This window comes from Crotalus tigris, unplaced genomic scaffold (genome assembly GCF_016545835.1).
Source record: "Crotalus tigris isolate CLP2741 ecotype Arizona unplaced genomic scaffold, ASM1654583v1 scf7180000023606.2106662, whole genome shotgun sequence".
In the NCBI taxonomy this organism is placed as follows: Eukaryota; Metazoa; Chordata; class Lepidosauria; order Squamata; family Viperidae; genus Crotalus; species Crotalus tigris.
Window position 1 is genome coordinate 897,948 of NW_024100074.1, and position 24,777 is coordinate 922,724.

Below are 24,777 nucleotides of genomic sequence, written 5' to 3' on the forward strand. Positions count from 1 at the left end.
CCTGTAGGTAAAAATGTATTTTTATATCTTCGCACATAAACCATTTGTACTTATAAATAAAAGAACTGAAGTAGTCAAACCAATCATTCTGGAGAATCATAATAATAATTGATTTCAGCTAATAAGCAAAAAATATCTGGTTTTTCTGACTGGCTGGGCAGCATGGCAGGAGCCTTAATGGTTATACATTCTGAACAGAAAACCAGAAGCAACTGTTTTAAGCAACAGTTACCTGGCAATAAAATGTTTATGCTATTAAAATAGTAATTGTATTATTTATGTAATCCTTATGAGAGAAAATTAAACTTACTCACAAATAAATTTTTATCTCTATTCCAACTCAGCCACTTTTTGTTCCTGTGCACCATTTTACAATTTATTACACATCCTAATTTGGGTGCTGCAATATCTGATTGAAGAAGAGTCGATTTTATTAAACTGCATTTCACATTCTCTTAACTCTACAGCTTATGAATTGTCAAAAAGAAGCTGTGAATTTGAGAACTTCAAATAATTTGGCATTAAAAGTTCTAAAACAGGAAATCTCAAGCAACTTTTTTCTTGTTGCTATGGAGAAGTCCAGCTATCATTTATATAAGTTTATATCATTACAGTTTATAAGAGCTTGTTATTTATGTATGGTATATAGCTGAATTGTTGCCACTGAATCGACATATATTAACTCATGTAGATAGGAAATCATGTGAAAGAATACACTGATAGCTAGATTTATTTAAAAAAACGAGGGAAACACAGATGAGGTATTATTACACTTGGGGCAGAGACTTAACTGAACTCATATATGCCTGATTAATAAGATGACATTAGACTAGAACAGTCTTCTATGAATCAAAAGAATTATAGACTTAACTTAAATAGAAACTACGGTTTGTTTTTCTAGTATAATTACTAAATAAATAATAATTTATTATTTATTAAATAAGTTTTTTTATACTTACTGTCTGTTCAGAGGCTTCCCCAATATTGTCATAGTCAAGAATTGCCTTGTACAAGGTATTGAGCAAATGAGATGCTCTTACAACATTGCGAGTATCAGGTGGTACTTCAGCAACTCCAGTGCTAAAAACTTTATGAATTACTTTCAGCTGCGCTAATTGATGTGACATCTTATCTATGACTGTGGAAAGGGTAACTGTAATATCTACAAAAAAGTATAGATTCGTGTTTTTATGGTCACAGATAGAAAGCTAGCACTTCAGAAGATTAAAATAAAATTTTCAGTTAAAATACAATTATTTTACCTTCATTGATTATGCATCTCTCGATTTCTGTAAGTTCCTTTTTGAAATTAATGAAATATTTATAGAGAGCTCGCACAAAAGCTTGATAGGTTCTAAAAGGGGCTTCTGCAGATTTTTTGGGAGTGGATATGGTTCCATGTATCCCACTTTCCGAGCTGTGACCCATGACATCATCAATAAATCTTTGTAACCTAAATACCACTTGCCCATAGGCAGCTATGCGCTCCAGCATTGATCTTAATGAATTCTAGAAAATAAAAGATTTTATTTTTTTATTTACCTATTGTAAAAAGAAAACAGAAATAAGATGTAGAAATTACAAAATGCAGATATTACATAGAAAAGTTTGCAGAGTAGTTCAAGACACAAAATAAAGTACAATCTATTCTATTGGGAGGAAAGAAACATGCCATCTTTATCCTTATACTAAACAACCTGTATCTGATTGGGTCATCATTAGGCAAGGACACACCCTGCCCCAGATCTTTCCCAGCTTGGTCCTTCCCAGCCCTCAGTAAGGTAAGGAACTGCCTCCTTTTGAACTCTCCCCACCCACCTATCTCCCTCATATCAGCACTTTGGGCACATTTCTTCAAACAGCGAAATGCTTGTCATGATGCTTCTAAAACCTTCCAAAGCATTATGAGAAGGCAGTGAACAATTTGGAGAGGGGTGGGCATGGCCCTCTGCTGAATTTTGAAAAATCTTAAATGCATTGCAAGAGGGCAGCGTGCAATATGGAAAAGGGCATGCACAGTCTCAGGAAAAAGGTCCAGTGTGGCTAGTAGTTGCCTTAAATAAGGCCAAGCCAGGCAAGCTTTGTGAGCAGCAGAAGATATTGAAGTCATCTGGGGTGGCAACTAGGGTTTGCATTGTGCTGTTGGGGGGGGGGAGGTGGCCACTGTGGTACTCTTTGGCAGCGGTGGCAGTGCTGGTGCTGAAGTAAAGGCCCAGAAGTAGTGACAGCTGGCTAAGACTGCTGAAGACTGTGGGCCACCCCAGCACCAATGTCATCACCACCATCAAGCAGAGTAGCCAAAAGGGAAGATGTGGGGAGATAGGAAAGTGGGGTTAGTTGAAGCACATTTGCAGTGCCAGCAAATTGCTAAGCACCCAAATTTTGATGACATTGCAGGGGTGCTGCAATGGTTGTGACTCTGGAGAAGTATCATTCACGTAACTTCAAGTGATAACTGAATAGATGATAATTAAGCAAGGGTTAATCAGTATTGTCTTATTTTTTATTTGCTGGCTAAAGAATTAATATTGAATTAAATTGCTATATTTGCTTATTTCATATTCACTGATTATTTCACTCACATGTGTCAAATGGGTTACTGTTATGTCATTTCTCACAGTTATCTTTCCATCATTCAGCTGAAATATAAAGAGTTTTTTTACACCTGAAAGAAGCCTGAAAAAATAAAAATGATCTAAGCACATGCCTTTTTAAAATATAAGAAAACATATATTCATAAGGTAGCATTATTTATTAAAGTATTTTTCAAATTTATATAGCTGCCCATCTCACAAACAAGTGACTCTGGAACAGTGTCCATTACATACTGAAACTGTAAAAATCCTTGATTTTCAACAGATACTTCATACCTTATATATTTGCAAAATGGTACCTATAATAGATACAAACCCATCCATTTTTGAAAAAAGAAATTGTAATGTTTTTCTTATAAAAGCAACATTTTATTACTGTTTCTTTTTACAGACATTTTTTTAAAAGCAAGTAGTATTATAGGCTATAAAAGTTATAGCATCATTTGCTTTGTGAAACTATTTTCCTCATTTTGATTAAGACAATTTGCTTTAGAAATAAATATTAACACAGTAATAAAAACAAATAGTATTATAAAACCATTTTCTGAATTTTAAAATTAAACATAGATAGCATGTATTATTCAACATAAAACAAACTTCGTGCTTTTTCTTTGACAATTTCTTACCAAATTGTTTCACGAATGACTTGCGTTTCAGTGACAAGAATTCTCTCTTCTGGGACATACAATGGATCACTATTATATAAGTGCTGTTCCCTAAGAGAAAAATGTCTTTAATACTTTTAACTGATTGTATTGGTAAAAAACATCAACATTATTTATTTCATTCTCTTTTCCTATAGGACCAATAAACTTATAGAACAACATCAACAAACCACTGGTAACGCTTGAAAAGACAAACTGCATTATATTCCTATTCTGAAAAACATTCATTTAAAAAATTATATTGGTGTATTAAATCAAAACTTACTTTGATAATCTTAAAGCATTTTATACTACCTAATCCAAGAATCTTGTAACCTTCAAATCCGTTCTTATTATCTCTTAGCTGAGACTTTGAATAAGGATTTAGGTAGTCCTCAAGTTACAATCCTAATTGAGCCTGTCAATTATGGCCATAAATCATGACAGTTATAAAGGAATAACCATGTGACCGGATTCAATTTTACAAACTTTTTCACAGTGGTTGTTAAGCGAATGCTGCAGTTGTTAAGTAAATAGTCATTAAGCAAACCCATAGTTCGCTGTCGGGGAGGGGGGTTTGCTGAAACTAAATGCTGGTTTCTGGCAAAAATACTGTAAATCATAGTCACATGACTGGCCAGTTGCCAAGCACCCAAAATGCAGTCATGCGATTGTGGGGGAGGGGCAGCATCGGAACTTCAAAATCAGATCATAAGTACCTTTTGAGGAGGTCCATTGTAATGTTGAATGGTTGTTAAGCAACTGGTCATAACTCGAGGACTACCTGTATAGTTCTACAACACATAATTGATCACAAAGTTTGTACAGGGAAACAGTAAGAAGTCAATATAGTTCTATTTGTGGATTACAGCTATAATAATTTAAAAATGTGTTTGGCAACTCACCATATAGAAGCTAAATTGGAATGAAAATGCAAACTATGGGAAAAACGAACAACTCTACCAGTCCAATACTGAGCCACTACATGTTGCTCTAACCATGTACGTGCATCAGGTTTATCTAGAGAGAAAACAGTTATATAAAAAAGTCTTCACTATCCATCACACGTAGAGAGCTAAATAATGTTTGAATCAACTTGTTTATTACCAGAATTTTTCAAACAAATGTGGAGGCTTGTCCAAGTGAAATCCTAATATCAAGAGCATTTTGGTGTACTGACACAAGCATTACAGTGTACATTTGAAAATTCACACGCCAGAAGCAGCAACAAAAAACTAAACGAATATTCACTTTCAGTGAAATTACGTAAATGCCGGCGTATAAGGCGACTTCCGTGAGCACTGAAATCGGCGCCAAAGACGGGGGTCGTCTTATACGCCGAGTCGTCTTATACGCCGGAAATACTGGTAGTTTCCGGCGTATAAGACGACGTTCTAGGAATGCGGCCCGGCTATAAAGACGGGGGTCGTCTTATACACCGGGTCGCCTTGAACGCCGGCATTTACGGTAATTCTTGCACTTTTTTCTCAGAAAAGAACAGACATCTTGTTTTTTTTTTATAAGAAAACTCAGTACAAACTACCATACATAAGATGGGAATAAACAGATTATGCCCAAGGGTACTTTGCACAAACTTTTTATTTAGTGACTTTGAGGCAAGCAACTATTTCAAAAGAGGCTTGGCCATAATTTGAGTATCTTTCCCAGAAAAGAATGTCTACTTTTTTTTTAGCAGAACTCTTTCCGGAAAAAGCTCTGCTCTAATCCAGCTATTACACAGAGTAATGTTATATTTTTAAAAAGTATTAGAAATTTCTAAGAGGGGATTTTTTAATTAATTGCATTCTTAAGAAATTATTAGTTTTGCTTCTGTTTTACTTTTTTACATATTAATAATTTTAGTTATATTTTTCAGCCCATATCAAGTCCACTGCAAGATGAAGAAGAAAGGTTAAAGACCATATAACTACCCAGTCCAGCATCTCAACCACTGCATAACGCTAGCTCTGAAAGTTTTTAAACATCTTTGTAGACTTTCCAGGTTCAAAACCCAGGTTAAAAAAAATGTTAAATAATTATGTTTTCAGTTGTATATTGCATGGTGCCTTATTCAGAAAGCCTATGCAGATATTAGCTTATTCTGAGGTTCTCTTATAGAAATATAAGATGTATATACTGTATAGAGACTTCTAGTTTTGCGCAGTAGCACATGGCTGCGGGATTGCAGAGCTTCGCATTCCACCGCTAGTTTTGGTCTGCCAAGGGACCCTAAATGGGTCTAAAGTCACCCGGAGAGATTTCCAGTTTTGCACAGTATAGCAGCAGCCAAGGAATCATGGGGTTCTGCAACCTATGGCTGATTTCTACCTGCCAGGGGACTCTAAAGCCTCGTAGAGGCAACATAGAAGGGGGAAGTCCCGCTGATTGCAGAGAGATGGCAGTCGATTTGATCGGTTTGGGAAAAGCCCTCCAGAAACTGGCAGGAGAAGAGGCTAGCTTAACTTCCAAGTCTAGCCCAAGTTACAAGCAACCGAAGTCCAAAAGTACTACTTCAAGCTGATTGTAAACGTGTTTGGAACTGGGCAAGAACAGTGATTTTTCTCTCTTCTACTTGGAAATTGATTTCCTGGGAAAAAGAAAAATCCCAAGAAGCAAAAAGCCTCCGAAAGTGAGGAAGACCTTTGCTCCACCCTCCTGCAGATGGAAGCGGCGAATTAACCTTTTCAGGGGCAACAGAAATATATTGAAATGAAAATATAAGACTTAATTTGAAATTAAGTCTTATATTAAGTTTTGAAATCGGTGGAATCTGTTAAAAATTTTCCTTTTATATCATGAAAATAGAAGTAAATAATTATCTATTACTGAAGGAACTAATGCTGACATCTAGTGGTGGATGAAAATATACAACAGCTGCTCTATTACAGGGACTGGCAAGGTCAAGGAAAAGATAAATTTGATTCTGGTGACCTTCAATGTCTCAATAACAGAGAACAGCTATGACAAAAGAAAAAAGAAAACATCTTGGGCTTTCTACAAAGTGAGAATTATAAACTCTAAAAAAAAAAAGAATTGATCTTTCTGGATTACAAATACTAATTCAACTGTGACTCTAAAGCTGTCTGCAGATAAAGGAAAACCCTGATTTTTGGCTATCATGGAAAATCAGAGATCTGCAGAAAGAATATACCATGAAAAAACAAATACTTTCTAGAAGGAGATCTATGCTATGTTGCAACTAATCCAAACAACAATAATCTCAAACCACAAGGAAATTAAAGATAACCTTGAAAACATAAATGAACATATCTCCAATTTAACTTTACAACATAAAAATTAACAAAAAATAAAAATAGAGAGTTAGCAGAAAAAACAGACAACTGAATATGAGACAGGAGAGAGATTTCAAGATGGAATTTAACAATACAAGGAAGTATGACTTACCCAGATGGAAAAAAATTTACACGAAACTCCGGACATGGAAAAGACAAACTACACTTTAACATTATAAAATAAGTTTGAGGAAAAGAAAAAAGATTTGGCAAAATGGATTTTGCCAGAAGAATTACAAGAACTTGAGAGACAAAAAATAATAAATAAAATTTAAAAAGAAAAAAAAAGGAAAAGATTTTCAAAGAATACAAAGGGGCAAAACCTTCCTGTTTTGCCTTTTGTACCTACAACAACATTTATAAGATTATGGGAAGATTCTTTGATTCATTGAAGCATATTGAACAGGGAAGATGTTGGGCAAAAAAAAAAAAGGCTAAAGTGAGAATTAAGAAATTAGATGATGGGAATTACCAGAGGGAGTATTTAAAAATTAAACATTTGTTTGAATATTGTTAAAGAAATAGAAAGATTTTGAATATAAATGAAGATTAATTTAAGAGGGATGAACCCTCAAGTAATATAGTATGCCTTCTTTCTTTTTTCTTTTGTGTCTGTTTTTTTGACATGAGAAATATAAAAATGTTGGGATGGTTTACATAAAAGAAATGTTTTCTCTGCTTTGTCTTTTTTTCCCTTATTTCTCTTTAAGATATGAGAAATGTAAAAATGTGATGGCTTGTATGAGAAAAAAAACTTAAATACTTAAGCGTAACTAATTTTGAGAAAATCTTAACCAGTAAGAATGTTTTGAATATTGTGGGAAAAACAAATTTAAATAAGAATATAAACAGGATTTATGACGAGGTAATCAAGATAATCAATGAAAAGCCTTATATTGATGTGGTTTTTATTTGCAGAAACATGAGAAAAATGTTTATTTTTAATTGTCATTTATTTAAATAAGAACTATATTAATTTAAGGTTGGCAAAAGAGAATATTATTGGAAGAAGAGGAAATCAAGTAAAGCTATTATATGGACTAGAGAATTATAGAAATTAATTGTTATTGTTTTTTAAACACTAACCCAGACAACACAAAGTTTAACAAACATTAAGGTGTATGTTAAAAATTAATAAAACATATTTAAAAAATAATAATAAAGTCGCTCCAGAGAGGCGACAAAGAAAGTGGTGTGCTCCGATGATCGCTCTGAACAAAAGAGGGGTGCTCTGATTATAAGACTCCTGAAAAGAAGAATTGTTACAAAATAGAGCAGTCATTCCGCTCGATCTGGGGGAAGCCCTCCAACCCAACAGGACAAAGGCTGGCCACACCTCGCTGACCAGCCCAAGCTAACAGTAGCCAAAATCCAAAGGCACTAACCAGAACTAACCAGCATGCTTAAAACTGGGTGAGGAATTTGATCTTCTCTCTCCTATTTTATATCTGATTTCCTGGAAAAGATTCCCAAGAAGCAAAAATCCTCCCAAAATGAGAATGGCGGGGACTATACCCCCATCCTCCCATAGACGGAAGTGGCGAATTAAACTCTTATGGGGACCAAAAATATATTGAAATGACGTTAAAAATACTACAGTCTGGATAAATTTGAAAACTAAGAAAACTGCTAAAACTTCATACCTGAAATAGTATTGATGAAATTATAAAAAAAAATAACTCTTTGCTTTAAAAGTTGGAAAATGAACAGTGACATCTAGTGGAGGATTAAGAAAAAACTATAGCTGTATTGACTCAGAATTTGGCAAGATGCCCAGAAATAGTAAAAAACAGCTGGGAATAAAGCATTGAGCTATCTACTTAAGAGTGAAACTATATATGTTTAGAAACTGCTGATCTTCTGGGATTATAAATACACTAATCTGCATTTTTAAGTTTAAGAACTGTTTGCAGAGAAAGAAAAACCTTGGTTTTTGGCTAATCTTCTAAAGGGGAATTCTGGAAAGCTTTCAGGAGGTTAAACACTTTGGATTGAAATTTTGGCTGGTTGATAATTAATTATAAGACCCCTGAAAAGAAGAATTGTTACAAAATACTGTTTTCAGTAGTGCTTTGATAAATTGGAAACCTATTGGATTATAAAAAACATATATAAAGATAAGAACTACATAAGACTTGTTTGTTTGGATTTTAAGATGGACTGGTTTGATAAAGCTAATTAAAGTGACTATGGTACCGGTGAAAAATTACTTAGAGGGGGGAGATAAAATGGATGTTGTATATTTATCTAACAGTGATAGAAAACCACACCTAACACCTCCTCCTGAAGACTCCAGCTGGGAACATCAGAGATCTGCAGTAAAAATGACTCAAGACAAAGCAAACAAATTCCAGGAGAAAATATATGCAATGCTGTGACAGATTCAAATGACAATTGTCTTAAATCATGAGATTAAAAACAACTTTGATAACATAAATGAACATATCTCTAACTGAAACTTACAATTAAATAACGCTTAAAAAATGACGACAAAGAATGAACAAAAAAATCAGACAACAATACAAACCAGAGGAAAATGACTCAAATGTGGAAGCTACAAATGAAGAAAACTACAACTTAATACAAACAAAAGAAAATCCCCAAAATTTTGCTATAACAAAGGAAATAAAAAAGATGTTTTATCTTCCAGGACCTCAAAACAAACTGGTGGACAAAAAAGAAGATTTAATAAAATGGATTAAAGAGCTGTCAGGGGAACCATCAAAGCGTGGGAGACAAAAAATGAATATTGTACACAACTTGTCTTTTTTATCCCCAACAACATCTATAAAAATACAACCTGGAAAGCTAAACCTACTGATTTGGAAAGGGACCTGGCAAAAGAAGATTAGAGTTAGAGTTAAGAAATGTGATTAAACTTACCAGATGGAATACTACATGACTAAACACTTGTTTGAATAAAATTAAAAAATATATAAAGTTTGGATATGAAGAGGCCCTATTAGTAGATGATGTACTATATGGTTAAATACTTGTTTGAACATGGCCAAAAGAACAGACAAAGCTTGGACATAAAGGGGCCCTATAGTAAGAGGGATAAGATATATAACTAGTATAATACTTTTATGATATATGAAATGTAAAAATATTGAGATGGTGTATTTGAATGAAAAGTTTGGATATTCAAAGATAATGAACTTTGAGAAAATCATGACTGATAAGAGTGGGTTGAATACTGAGGGGAAATTAAGCTTAAATAAGAATCTCAAAAACAGGACATGTAACGACTTAATAAGATGACTTCTATAAATACAATTGAAACATAAGCTCATTAGAAAAGATGTTATATGTTGATGTTATTGTTATTTGAACAAATATTAGAAAAATGTTATATTCAACTTTGTATGTATTAAAAGTATTAAGAATTATATTTGTTTAATGTAGACAAAGGGAGAATATTACTGGAAGAAGAGAGGATCAAGGAAATATATTATTAACCAACATATTGATCAATTATAGAAATTAATTACTATTGATTAAATATATGAACCCAGACAACACACTGTTCACTAAGCATTAAAGATTGTTATTGTGACTTCCGGTTCCGGATTGCGATGTACGCTGTTGTGTGCAGAGACTCATCTCTTCGCTGGCCATTTTCCCTCCGCCGGTAGACCCTTAATTGGATTGAAAAGTCACTCTGCAGGGGCGACCATTGTCGAGGCCCTCGTCGACTGCGGAAGGGCGGCAGCTCCTTCCGTGGCCCGAGCCAGCTCCTGAGGGCCGACGGAGAAAAGATCAGCCAGTAAAATGGCTAATCACCCAGCTGCACCAGCCAAAAGTCAGAAGAACAGCTAAGCACAAAGAACCACCATGGAGAATCTAGGTGAGACCTTTCCTTCCCTCTCTTTGCCCTAACTACTTTCCTGTAAAAAGCTTTTGAAATACTTCCCTGCTTTAAGAGAGCGGCATTTGTGTACTTGGGAAAAAGAGCACTGGAAATTAAAGAAATAAAACAGCTAATTTTTTATTCACTATTTAATTTTTTGGATACTTAGGGATCCTGAAAAAAATTCTATCATTGAACATTATTATTATTCTACTTATTATGTTGGAGATATCTGTTCTTTTTTTCTCCATTTTTCTAATGAGATAAACTTTTATTAATCTGGAAAAAAGATTTTACAGTCTACTGTAAATGCAACTGCATTTCCTTTTGCTGTTGAAAGATGGATTTGACCTTCAAATGATAATAAAAGGGAAAAGATAAATGACTTGAAACAGCTGGGTGGTGAATTTGTCTATTAGAAATTGGAGGTGGATATTTGTTGACTTTTACTAAATATAGCCTCCATTAAAAGATTAAAAGATTCTTTCACCACTGAAATGGAGGAATCTTACCCACAACTTGATTATGAACTTATATTGGAAAAAATCTCGGAAGCTACGGAGTATATGAAATCTTGGAGAAAAATTAAAGATGACATTTCAGAATCACAAATTGATTCTCAAATTTTAATGGATCAAGCTATAGGCCAAGGAACAATAGAGGAGGAACAGAGTAACCTCAAAGAGGCCTCTACCCAACAACATATACAACGTAAAGAGATGGAGGGCCCATACCTACAACTCAACTATGAACTTATACCGGGAGAAATTGTGGAAACTACTGAGCAAATCAACTTTATACAACCTCATATACAATTTATGGAGGATTTTGATGATCAAAGAATAACTTTAATTGAGACCTGAAATGTCAAAAATAACAGATTGACATCCAGACACAAGTTACTGAAAATTGTGATAATGTGGGCAATCAACTAATAATTACAACATGGAATAAAACTGATTACACCATTCAGAGGACACTGGAAGAAAGGGAAGAGAACTTTGACCAGTCTGAAGTGTCGAGAAATACCTTTATTCAAATACTGAGGTTCGATGACGCAGAAGCTTTACTATGGAAACCAGTTTGGCACAGAAAGAAAGCTAGAGTTAGATTTAAAAATGTGATTTAAAATTTCATTTAATGGGTTAAAAAGGCTTTAGAAATTTTGACTGATTTAATAACTAACGGAGCACATGAATTCTGTAAGAATTGTAATAATATTTTGTTTTAGATATAATTATTTGGAGGGGTAAACTTTATCTAATGGGTTTAAAAGATTTTTATAGATATAGATTGATTGATAGAACATATATTCAATAGATAGAAATGTATCTTTTGGATTGATATTTTTATTTTAAGTAAGACAATTATTTTGTAATAGGAGAATAAGAGGGGTTTGTGATTAGAGAAGAAATGATATTAATAAATGATTTATTAGATTAAGAATTAGATTATATATGGAAAATATAAGAATGTTATTGTTGGAATAATATATTCATTTTAGATATAATTATGTTAGGGAAAAGGGAAATGAGGGATACCTGAAGTGTTAATAATATGTTTATTCAAGGCTAATTGGAATATGGTAATTGTAAATTAGTAAGGCTTAAAAACAGGATTTGGGATTTTTATAACTGAAATGTGATTGATGACTGATTTGATTGATTGAACTCTATTTAGAAATGTATTAATTTGAATATGCAATATTATATGAGGGAAATAGAGCGGGAACTTTTAATGAATTAACCTGAGTTATATACTTATGATTTTGCTTTTGGATGATTGATGTCCCCATCACCACGTTGTTTCCTAAGCACCTTGATGTAAAAATTAAAAAACCAATAAAATTTGTTTAAGAAAGAATTGTTATTGTAAAAAATTAATAAAATACATTAAAAAGATGTATATTCATGTTTTCTACATAAAATGAACAAAACTGAGATATTACAAACACTGGATTATGCTTAAATTTATATATAGACACAGAAAGAACACACAAATGCTGCTAAGTTTCTAAAATGAGATTACCAGGGACATTAAGATTTTTTTATATTCTGATTCCAACAACTATAAGGACAATTTTATATCAGCATAAGCACAGTTATTATTAACAATTTCAGAGTTCTACCAAAATTTTTATGAGCCATGTAATCAGCAAGCAGACCAACTGAATAAAGTAAATATGAATCATTTCTCTAAATACCTCCAAAACATGCATTTTATCTACTTTTGCTAACAGCACAGTACTACAAACTGTCATAAAGTTTAAGTCAAATAGACCAAGATAAGAACTGGTATAGTCCACTCTGATGTAAAGACCAGCTTCAGAAAATACCTTTCCAGTCGACAAGTGATGCTGACTTCTTGCTTTGATCCTGATCTTCTTGTGGTGTCCTATCTACTTGAATGCCAGAGTCTTCTCTGCTCAAAGGTTCAGTATCCTCTTCATCACTTACATCTGACCAGTACTATAAAATATTAAAGCACAAAATATACTTCACTCTAAGATAATGGCACAGTGGAAACTTAAATTGATTTTTGTAATTAATTAGGCATTAAAATGTTAAAAATATTACAGTATAATATAGCATCTAAAACATGTAAATATTCAATAATTATTTCATTTCATAAACAATGCACTATGAATTCCAGTTTGACATCACCATAAACAGAAGTAATAGAGTGGAGCAATTCTACAATTCTCTAAGACAAAGTGCGAATTTTAATGTAAAGATTTGCTGGCAGAAAATCATCAGTGATTACACTGTTTCTATTATCGGAGAAGGAGAGGGAGAGGGAGAGACAACCCACCCCTACATCGGCCTTAGGAAAAAAATATAAAACGAGGTTGAAACTAAATTACTAAAACCAACCATGTAATCATGATATAATATAGATAAAGGAATGTACTGGGAAAATAGAAAATGCATTTCTACATGGGAACATACACCTGAGAAATTTATCTTGACTAAATGCTAAATGTTATTTATTTATTCAGTACAAATTATAATTCTCTATTACTTACTGGTGATTCTAGATCAGGAACAAAGTCCAGGTCTTCATCTTCCATTAAATATTTTCTCCAATCAAATTCCTCTTTTTCTATGGAAAATGACAATAATATTTACTGTATATACTCAGCTATTTCTTCAATGATCTTGATATATATCATCTAAGGAAAAAGTATAATTGTTTATTAATTAGTTTTATATCGTTATTTTTTTTCCAGAAAACCAAACAAATATGTATTGCACCATGCTGCCATGCTATGAGATTTTGAAAAGCTAAGTACTGAGACAGCCTCAGCATAATCTCATACTACTATATAAGGTTGTAATGTCAGAAACTGCGTATAATGTAATATCATGTCATGTAAAGTTGTATAATAATGTAATAGTCAGTTACAGTGGTAATGAGTGCAGTGTTTGAAAAAATAAAAGGCCATGATAGAGACATACAGTGAGGGAAAAAATTACTTGATCCCCTGCTGATTTTGTACGTTTACCCACTAACAAAGAAATGATCAGTTTATAATTTCAATGGTAGGTTTATTTTAACAGTGAGAGACAGAACAACAAAAAAATCCAGAAAAATGCATTTCAAAAAGTTATAAATTGATTTGCTGTCAACTTTGGGAATGAGCAAGTTCCAGCCCAACTGCCAGAGCCCAAGCTGCTTCACCCACCCCTCAACCAGCTGCGATACCAAGCCCATTGCCACAGCCTCAGGATGCCAGTCCCGGAGCCCAGTCAAGAAAAGTCCGGAGAGTGATTCAGCCACATCCCCAGGATCAGCAAGCCGCCCAAGCCCAGCAGCAGGCACAGGTGGCCCTGCCGAGATTCGAACCACCTCCCATCAAGCCCACTTTCAATGGGAATCCTGAGAAGTTGACCTTCTTCCTAAACCAGGTATGGGCTCATTTAGATCATTACATTTATGCCTACCTAGATGGGGCTATGATGGTGAATGCGGTAGCGGCAAACATAGAGGGGGAAGCAGCCGACTGGGTGACCAACCTCTATGATGAGGGGGCTCCTGAACTGCACATTTATCTATTCATGGAGCAACTGAGGGGTCAGTTTGAAGATGAATCCCGAATCCTGATGGCCGAGAAAAAATCCACCACCTGAGGCAAAGTGGTCTCCCCGCAAAGGAGTACGTCTGTGAATTCAAAAGAGTTGCTAACAGATTGGGGCACTGGCCTGAATGGTCAATTACTTCAAACATAGGCTAGATCGCGACTTGCTTCAAGCCTACATCATTCGAGGTTTTCCTAATCTATTATGTGAGTGTTACCATATGTCAATGGCTCTAGACACCGAACTGGACCATCCCAAAAAGTCAAGCACCACCGAAACCAAGCCGCCGCACGTCTAAGAGAAACGCCTCTATGGCTGACGTCCCCAAGCCTCTGCAGCCACCAGCATTTCCCAAGTGCCAGCCAGGGCTCCCATCAAGTGCTACCGGTGTGGTCAAATGGGTTATTGTGCTGTGGAGTGCCCCACTCCTCACCCTCAATCCAGGAGCATGCCAATTGCTGTCACGAAACCATGAAGAGCTCCCAGAGAAGGAAGAGAAAAAACCAACTGGGCACGTCAAGGCCCGGGCGTCAAAGCCTCCCCTCCTGCCAAGCTCGAAGCCAAGCCCCAAGTTGAGCTGCAGCAGATGCCGGCACCGTACGACAGTGACGAGGAAGGGAAGGAGGACCCTATGGTGAATCAGCCCATTCCCTTTTGCCATTCCCGCCAGACTTATAGTGCCCAAGATAGTGTACACTGCTTAGAGAGTGCTTGCACTTAAAGGTGTATACCGCTTAGAGAGTGCTTGCACTTAAAGTGGTATATAAGTCTCATAAATAAATAAATAAATAAATAGGGGCTCACATGAATATGAGTGTCCTAATAGATTCAGGTTGCTCTCAGCATTTAATTAATTTACCCACTTTACTGAAACTGGGCATCTGAGCCAAGTTATTGCCTCATCCCATGGGGTTTGAGCAGGTCGACGGGTCCCTCATTGGAGGTGCCCCTGCCATGCACCTAACCAAACATGTACATTTAGAAATCGGTTGGCATTGGGAAATAATCCGTTTTGTGGTGGTTCTGAAGATGAGTGAAGCAGTAATTTTGGGGCTAGCGTGGCTTGACAAATGGTGTCTTCACATCTGGTGGGAGGAGGGAATGTGCAAATTAAGACTGGGGACACCTGATACTGATGACAAAACAAAGACACTGGCCATCTGCAAAACTCATGGGGAGTCCCTTGAAATCCTACAAACTGTAGCCGAAAAAGTGCCGGGGATTCAGCTTATCCTTACTGAGTACCGAGATTTGGCAGAAACCTTTAGTGCAGTGGTTCTCAACCTTTTTAATGCCGCGACCCCCAACCGGTCATAAGTCAAGGACGACTCAACTGGTGCAGCACCGTTTGCAGAATGGGACTTTTGGGGGCTCAGCAGGGCAGAGACAGCCTGGACAATTCCTATTGGCTTTTGAAAGCCAATAGAATTAGACTCTATTCAAGAGAGTCTATTCTATTGGCTTTCAAAAGCCAATAGAATAAAAGGGAGTAGCACAGCTAAGGAAAAGGGGAAAAAAATATATGGGAACATTGAACTTTTTGTCTCTGCAATACATATAGATTATCTTCCTTTATGGCTTCTGCACAAATATTCCCATTCCTTTTGATGAGACACTTCCCATTTATAAAAATGATCTCAAAACCTTGTTTATCTAAATTAGACACACTTAACAAATTATGTTCCATCTCAGGTACACAAAGCACATTGGTAAACTTTGATTCCAAATATGGAATTTTTACATCGCCTCTTCCAATGACTTTTGCTTTCTGGCCATTTGCCAAAGCCACAGCTTCTTGTGCTACTGGAACAAACCTGCAAAATAATTCAGAGTCATTAACAATTGTTTGACTTGCCCCACTATCTATTAGCCACTTGTCTCTGTTGTTGCTATAACAAATTTCTAAAATGGTGCTTTTCTTCTTCATTAAGCAAACATGCCTTTAAAGCCTCAAAATTTAAGTCTTGCTCTTCTTTACACTCAAATATGGCAGAAACTGTGTCCCAGGTTTTATCTAAATTGTTCAACACCAATAAAACCTTCTGGGACTCAGGGAATTTAATCCCACATTGTTCTAAGTCCAAAAATAAACTTTGCATTCTATTTAAATGCTGTTCCAGATTCACCTGGTTGCAAACAGGCCCTGTAAAGTTTTCTTGACAATTGCACTATATTGCATGCAGAAACATTCACGTGCACAGCTCTCAACTTCAACCAAATCTCCTTTCCAGTCTTTAAATTTGCAACATTTAGAAATTGTTCATCATCTAATTTCAAGATGAAATAAGCCATAGCTTGATCATGACTTTTCTGATCAGCAGCTACAAACACTTGTGGTGGATTTTCTACGATATACCACAGCTTTTTAGCCTTGAGCAAACATTCCATTTTTGCAGCCCACACAATGTAATTCTTCTGGCCCAAACGAGGCACAGAGTTTTCCTTAAATTCCATTGCAGCCATTCTGCTAATTCTGCCTTGTTCTTATACTTTCTAAACACAGGCAATTTCTTCCAGCTTTAAATTACAATGCAGCCCTTAGTAAGCTCTGGGCCCATAACCTGTTAGAGAATTTTAATTTCTCTATTGGTGAAAATAAATCAGAAGCTCTCACAGTTGACTGCATTTAGCTGATTCAAAATAACTATATTTATATCAAAATATTTACAATACCATACATTCTTCTTTACAGTAACATAGCACAAATGAAGACTTCTTTCAGAGAGATACAGAGACAAACCTGAGACTGGAAATCTAGCTCCTAACTCAATACCTTTTTGCACAGACTCAGTAGCACTTTCTTCACATTGGGTGACTGAGTTACCACATGACTCTTCCTACTCATGAATATTCCAACAGTTCAGGAAACTACAGAAATTAAATACAGATATAATTTGTTTGCAAGAGACACATATAAAAAAATGACATTATAAACTGTTGGAATACCCCAAAATTGGGGAACTTTATTATGCATCAGCACATCAGAAAAAAAGAAGTGTTGCTGTATATATTAAAGAGACAGTAGATTCTAAAATGATTTACTGAGATGAAGAAGGAAGAACTGTGATGGTAGAAATATATTTACACCAAAAACAAACATTGTTAGTAGTAATTTATGCACCAAATAATAACCAGGAAGAATTCTACCAAAGTCTCCATAGAAAAATAATAGAAATGGAGTACCAGAATATTTGTTTATTAGGAGACTTTAATGCGATAGTAGATGGGACAATTGACTATAAAAGCAGTAAAACAGGGAAAACTGGAAGAAGAAGACTACCTAAGACATTTTTTAATATGATAGAAGAAATCGGAGTAGAAGATGTTTGGAGGGAAATTAATCCAGAAAAACTACAATATACTTTTTACTCAAATAGTCAAAAATCCTGGTCAAGAATTGATATGATTTGGATGACGTCTGAATTGAGGATGAATACACAGAAAATTGAGATAGAACCAGGTAACCCTTAAAACCATAACCATAACACTTAAAAGTGACATGGAGAGGAATACAAAAAAGACTAAAATGGACTTTGAATCAATCTATATTAAAAGAAAGAGAATTTATAGAATTAGCAAAAAAAGAAATAGAGTTTATCTTTAGAGAAAACAAAAAAGAAGATACAACATTACAAAATGTAAGGGACACAGCTAAAGCATATTTTAGAGGTATAGCTACAACATATATGGCAAAGAAAAACAAACAGAAAAGACAGCAATATGTACTATTAAAAGAAAGTTAGAATCAGAACTGCAAAAAAACCCACAGAAAAAGACTTTGAAAAGAGAAATGGAAACAATAAAACACAAACTAAATCTGTTGGATTCAGAAAAATTTGCACAGCAGATAAAAAGATCAAAACAATTTTTTTTGAAAATGCAAATAAACCAGGAAGATGGTTAACTTATAAACTTAAAAAACAGAAGGAGAAGAAAATGATACACAATTTAGTAGATGAAAAAGGCTATCTACAATTTAAAAATGAAGAAATAAAAAAGATAATTAAGGAATATTACAAGAAATTGTATGATACAAAAGAAACTCCAAGAGAGAGAATGATCCAATATCTAGAAGAAAATAATCTTCCAAAAATTCCAGAAATATTTAAGACTATGTTAAAGGAAAAAATCACAATGATGGAAATAACAGAGGCCATAAGGCGGCAAAAAAATGAAAAAACACCGGGGCCAGATGGACTACCAGCAGAGTTATATAAAACCCTACAAGATATACTAAGTGAACCGTTGAAAGACGTTTGTAATGAACTTTTGTTGGAGGTTAAATTCCCAACCACATGAATGGAAGCAAATATTACTTTAATATCAAAAGATGATTCAGATTTCACACAGATAAAAAATTATAGACCGATATTGTTACTGAATGTGGATTATAAAAATTTTACTTCAATAATGGCACTGAGACTGAAAAAATACCTAACTGAATTTATACATCCAGACCAAAAAAAAAATTTTTTACCAAAGAGATAAATTAAAAACAACTTAAGAGTGATAATGGATGTATTAGAATATTATGAACTACATCCACGGAAGTAACTGGCACTAATATTCCTAGATGCACAAAAGGTATTTGATAATGTTTCCTGGCAGTTACAAATAATGGATTTTGGACGGAACTTTATAAATATGATAAAAACAATATACAATAAACAAACAGCGAAAGTGATCATGAATGGAGATTATATAGAGAACTTTGAGATAAGAAAAGGTACAAGGCAAGGATGTCCACTATCTCCATTGTTATTCATTTTCACTCTGGAAGTTTTAAATAGAAATATTAGACAAGATACAGAAATTAAATAAAAAGTGAAACATATAAATTACAAGCATTTGCTGATGATTTGATATTTATCATAGAAGAACCTTTAGAGACGATCCCCAAATTACTGGGAAAGGTAGAACAATATGGAGAAATGGCAGGACTGAAAATAAACAGAGAAAAAACCAAATTAATAGCTAAAAGCCTTACAGATAAACAAAAAAAATCTCAGAAAAAACAGAACTACAGATAGTTAAAAAGGTTAAATATTTGGGTATACATTTAACAGCAAGATGTTCAATGATAAAAGAAGATAATTACATAAAATTATTGAATCAAATAAAACTGGATTTGGAAAAATGGAAAAACTTGCAATTGTCAATACTAGGAAGAATTGCTACAGTGAAAATGAATATATTGCCAAAAATCTTATTTCTGTTTCAAACAATACCCATAAAACTTGAGCATTTTTTTTTCAAGACTTAAATTCACTAATTTTGAAATTTGTTTGGCAAGGAAAGAAAGCTAGAATTAAGATGAAAATGTTACAAGATGCCAAAGAAAATATAATGTAGAATTAGAAAAATGGCAAAATTTATGGCAAAGAAATTATAAACTGACAATATCAACCTTGTATAAAGAAAACTTATATAAAATGTTTTATAGATGGCACTTGCTACCAGCAAGATTAGCAAAAATGTTTAAAATATGTCAGATAGATGTTGGAAATGTAAACATAGATCAGCACGTACTATCATGTTTGGTGGACATGTGATAAAGTAAAGAATTATTGGAAAAAGATACATACTTGGTTGGAAAAGATGTTGGGAGAACATGTAGATTTTAAACCTGAACTTTTTTTATTAGGTATAATGCCAGAAAAAACTAACAAACAAAGCCTATATTTGATTTTGCACATTACAATAGCGGCAAGAATTATATTTGCGCAATATTGGAAGAATGAAGGAATACCATCGGATGAAGAAATAATTTAAAAAATACTAGAATGCACAGAGATGGACAGATTGACTATGAGACTGAAAGAAAAAGAAGAAACAGAATATTTTTTTTTTTTTAATTGAAATTTTTCAAAAGTTTTACAAATAAAAATCCACCCCCCCCTCCCCAACCACCCCACCCCCCCCCCCGACTTCCCAGAACTGAATATAGGATTATTTAACAAATATTTTAAAAATAACATTTGCAATTTATAAAATAATTAATAATAATAATAAAAATCACAGTAATAATATATATAATAATAATATACATAACATAAACTTTAAAATGAATAATATATACTAAAAAATAAAAAAAAAAATAAAAAGAGAAGAGAGAGAGAGAAAGAAGAAAGAAGAAAGTAGACGAAGAATAAAGCATATATATATAAAAAAAAAATATATGAATAATAATACATAAAAAATGTATATATATAAAAAAGAAAAAGAAGAAAGAAAGAAAGAAAAAACAATCATTACAAATTATAAAAAGGCTAAATAATATTTTTCCATATCCAAATTATGTTGTATAAAATTTATCCATTTTTCCCATACCGCAAAAAATTTTTCTTGAGATTGCTCCTTTAAGAAAGCCGAAATCTTTGCCATTTCTGCCAAATACGAAACTTTATGAAACCATTCTTGTAAAGTAGGCAAAGATTCCTTCTTCCAATATTGTCCTATTAACAACCTAGCGGCTGTAATCAAATTTAACATCAATATAACCTCCTTAGCATCACAGTCAATAACAATACCTAGTAAAAATAATTGCGGAGTAAATTTTACCCTCCTTTTAAAAATTCTTTGAATATTCCACCATATCTTAATCCAAAAAGCTTTTATATGCTTACACGTCCACCAAATATGGTAATAGGTAGCATCCAAATATCCACATCTCCAGCATTTCGGCTGTAGATTAGGGTACATAATGGACATTTTCTTTGGGTCAAGGTGCCATCTATAAAACATCTTATAAAAATTCTCTCTTAAATTTTGCGCTTGTGTGAATTTAACATTTCTTATCCAAATAAGTTCCCAAGTATCCATTGAAATCGTTTCACCAATATTCTGTGCCCATTTAATCATACAATCTTTAACTAGTTCAAGTTCTGAATCTAATTCCACTAAAACCCCATAAACTCTCTTAATATGGGTTGGCCTTTGATCTCTTACTTGTTTTAAAAAAATTTCATCTTCTCTAAGCCAGCCCATTTTACAATCCATCTTCCATCTATCCACTATTTGTCTATATTGGAACCATGAATAAGTTAAGTTTTCATGTGTTAACTCTTCCAAAGATTTTAACTGCCAGTCTTGGCCATCCCATCTTAATAACTGTACGTAAGAGACCTTGTCCATATTTACCCCTTTCCTTATACCTTCTATGGCATGCCGAGGTATAGCCCATAATGGTATTTTGAAGTCACTTTTATAATACTTTCTCCACACTCTTAGCAAAGAGTTTCTTATAATATGAGACTTAAAAACCCAATCCACTTTTTTATTAAATATTAAATAGGCATGCCATCCAAAAAATAGGTCCCAGCCTTCCAAATGAAGTATTTCTGTATTTGTTAAATTCACCCAGTCGCTAATCAATGTCAATACTACAGCATCATAATACAATTTCATATTTGGTACCTTGAGTCCACCTCTCTCACGAAAATCTTGCATTATTTTAAGTTTCACCCTTGGTTTTTTCCCTGCCCAAACAAATTTATTAATACCTTTTTGCCATTCATCTAAATTACGTTCGTTCTTTAAGATAGGTAACATTTGGAACAAAAAAATAAACTTTGGCAGGACATTCATTTTAATAACTGCAATTCTGCCCATAAGGGATAACTGTAAATTATTCCAGTTTTTTAAATCCTTCTGTACCTCCATCCACAGCTTTTCATAATTATTTTTATACAATTTTACATTAGAAGCAGATAATGTAACCCCCAAATATTTTACCTTATCAACAATTTCAAAGTCTGTTAAGTTAACTAGAGCCTGTTTATCACCATTAGTCATGTTTTTAGCTAATATTTTGGTCTTATTATTATTAATTTTAAAGCCAGAAACACGTCCATATTGTTGAATCAATTGTAATAATTTCACCACCGAAGAAACAGGTTGAGACAAAGTAACAACCAAGTCATCTGCAAAGGCTCTTAATTTATATTCTTTTTTATTAATTTCTATTCCTTTTATTTCTTGAGACTCCCGAATTTTAATCAACAAAATTTCCAGTGTTAAAACAAACAATAACGGAGACAACGGGCATCCCTGTCTTGTTCCTTTTTCTATTACAAAAGCCTCTGACAAACCCCCATTTACAATAATTTGAGCAGTCTGTTTTTGATATATATTGGATAATACTTGTAATATATTTTGTCCAAAATTCATCTCCTTGATTAAACACAGCATAAACTGCCAATTCACTTGATCAAAGGCTTTTTCAGCATCCAAAAATATCAGGCCTGCAGAGACTTGGTTATTCTTTTCTAAATACTCTAATAAATTAATAATTTGTCTAACGTTATTCTTCATATACCTTCCAGTTATAAAACCCGATTGATCCCTATGTATAAACTGCTGCAAGATCCCCATAAGCCTGTTAGCTAAAATTTTTGCAAAAATTTTGTAATCCACATTTAAAAGAGATATAGGCCTATAATTTTTAGGCAAAGTAAGATCTTGACTATCTTTTGGAATCAATGATATAAATGCATTACGCCAGGATGGAGGGATCTCTAACCCCTGTAATAAATTATTAAACAGTTCACACAACGGTTGAATCATCTCTTCTACTAAAGCTTTATAATAAATAGATGTCAACCCATCCGTACCCGGCGCTTTGCCCAATTTCAATTGTTTAATAGCTGTAACAATTTCTTCCTTAGTAATTAAACCGTTAATCTTTTTTTCCTGATCTTCTGTTAATTTAGGAAAGTTAACTTTGCCTAAATAATTATTTATATCTGTAATTTGAATATTAGTACCCTTATATAATTTTTGATAGTATTCTAAAAAAGATTTCTTAATCAATTCTTTCTGATAAACCAATTTACCATTATAATTTATTTTATCTATATTCCTCTGTTTCTGTTTTTTTCTTAACTGATAAGCCAACCATCTCCCTGGTTAAGAAGAAACAGAATATTATCAAACTTGGGACTTATTTTATCAATGGCTAGAAGAAAGAATATAGGATAAGAAATTAAATATGTATTAGCGAATTTAAACTCAGACAGCACGTTGATCGAAAAAATATTATTGTATATATGGAAAAAATTAATAAAATCTTATATATAAAAAAAGAAATGGACCCTGCCAAACTTAAAGCAGTTCTAGAATAGCAAATCCCATGCACCTGCAAACAGCTTCAAAGTTTTCTGGGGTTTACCAACTTTTATCACCAATATATTCCCTCTTTTGCAGAGCTAGTCATGCCAATCAACAATTTACTCAAAACAGGCAAAGAGGGGGAAACCCCCCCCCCTCGACCTTGTCAGCCATTGCAATGGTCATTAGAGTGCCAGGCAGCATTCAAAAAATTAAAGAGACTCTTTGCAGCTGAACCAATCCCTAAATACCCTGACCCCGGGCAACAATTCATCATTCAAGATGATGCAAGTAACATGGCCATGGGTGCTGTTCTTTTACAACAAAATCACAGAGGAGTTACAACCTTGTGCTTATACTTCCCGGAAATTAACTGAGACCGAAAGAAGGTGGGCTGTTTGGGAGAAAGAGTACTTTTGCAGTTCGTTGGGCTTTGCTGACATGGCATTATTTCTAGGAGGGGGGAGAAATACCTTTTGTGGTATGGACTGATCACAAGAATTTGGAGGCTCTCAAGACCCCCCGCAAATTATCCCCCAAGCAAGTTCAATGGGCTCAATACTTCAACCGTTTTAATTTCATTTTAAAATATTTTCCTGGAGGCAAGAACTTTTTGGCTGATGCCTTGTCTAGAACAGGGCTTTTCATCCAGTGGTACGGGTACTACCTGTAGTACATTGGCACCTGGCAGGTGGTACGCGACCATCCTAGAAAAGTGGTAGCGGGAGAGGGGAATGAGCTGAACCGGCGCAGCACTGCACAAGCCTGAGCGAGAGACGGCTGGAGCTTCAGGGCTGTCAGGACTCAGCGGAAGCACCAGAATCAGTGCCACTTTCCAGCTGATTGGTGCTTCTTCGGGGCTGTCAGGGGTCAGTGGAAGCGCTAGGATCAGCGCCAGGCTCCAGCTGGAGCTCGGCGCTGATCCTGATGCTTCTGCTGAGCACTAAAGAAGTACCAATCAGCTGGAAAGCAGCACTGATCCTGGCGCTTCTGCTGAGCCCAGAAGCAGCACCAATCAGCTGGAAAGCAGCACTAATCCTGGCGCTTGTGCTGAGCCCTAAAGAAGCACCAATCAGGTGGAAAGCAGCACTGATCCTGGCACTTCTGCTTAGCCCAGAAGAAGCGCCAATCAGCTGGAATGTTGCAGCATCTCCAGGGTCTTGTGATTTTCATTCAGATGCTTGGCAACTGATTCATATTTATAATGGT

At 34.5% G+C, this 24,777-nt stretch overlaps 1 protein-coding gene across 14 annotated transcripts in view; it reads right to left on the reverse strand.

Moving 5' to 3' along the window:
* Nucleotides 1-24,777, reverse strand: part of TUBGCP5 (tubulin gamma complex associated protein 5) — a 62,768-nt gene that overhangs the window by 18,127 nt on the left and 19,864 nt on the right. For 12 of the 14 annotated variants that reach the window (XR_005553745.1, XM_039319666.1, XM_039319665.1 and 9 more), the window contains 7 exons: nucleotides 13,407-13,483; nucleotides 12,717-12,849; nucleotides 4,144-4,258; nucleotides 3,221-3,310; nucleotides 2,583-2,676; nucleotides 1,263-1,509; nucleotides 960-1,162 (listed from right to left, as the gene is read on the reverse strand). Coding sequence is in view for 13 of the 14 variants with exons in the window: in XM_039319666.1 (XP_039175600.1) it covers nucleotides 960-1,162; nucleotides 1,263-1,509; nucleotides 2,583-2,676; nucleotides 3,221-3,310; nucleotides 4,144-4,258; nucleotides 12,717-12,849; nucleotides 13,407-13,483 (959 nt within the window). In the remaining variant the exon portion in view is untranslated. Of the gene's footprint in view, nucleotides 1-959; nucleotides 1,163-1,262; nucleotides 1,510-2,582; nucleotides 2,677-3,220; nucleotides 3,311-4,143; nucleotides 4,259-12,716; nucleotides 12,850-13,406; nucleotides 13,484-14,325; nucleotides 15,844-24,777 lie in introns of those variants that run through there. The other 2 variants (XM_039319676.1, XM_039319674.1) reach the window with 2 other exon arrangements.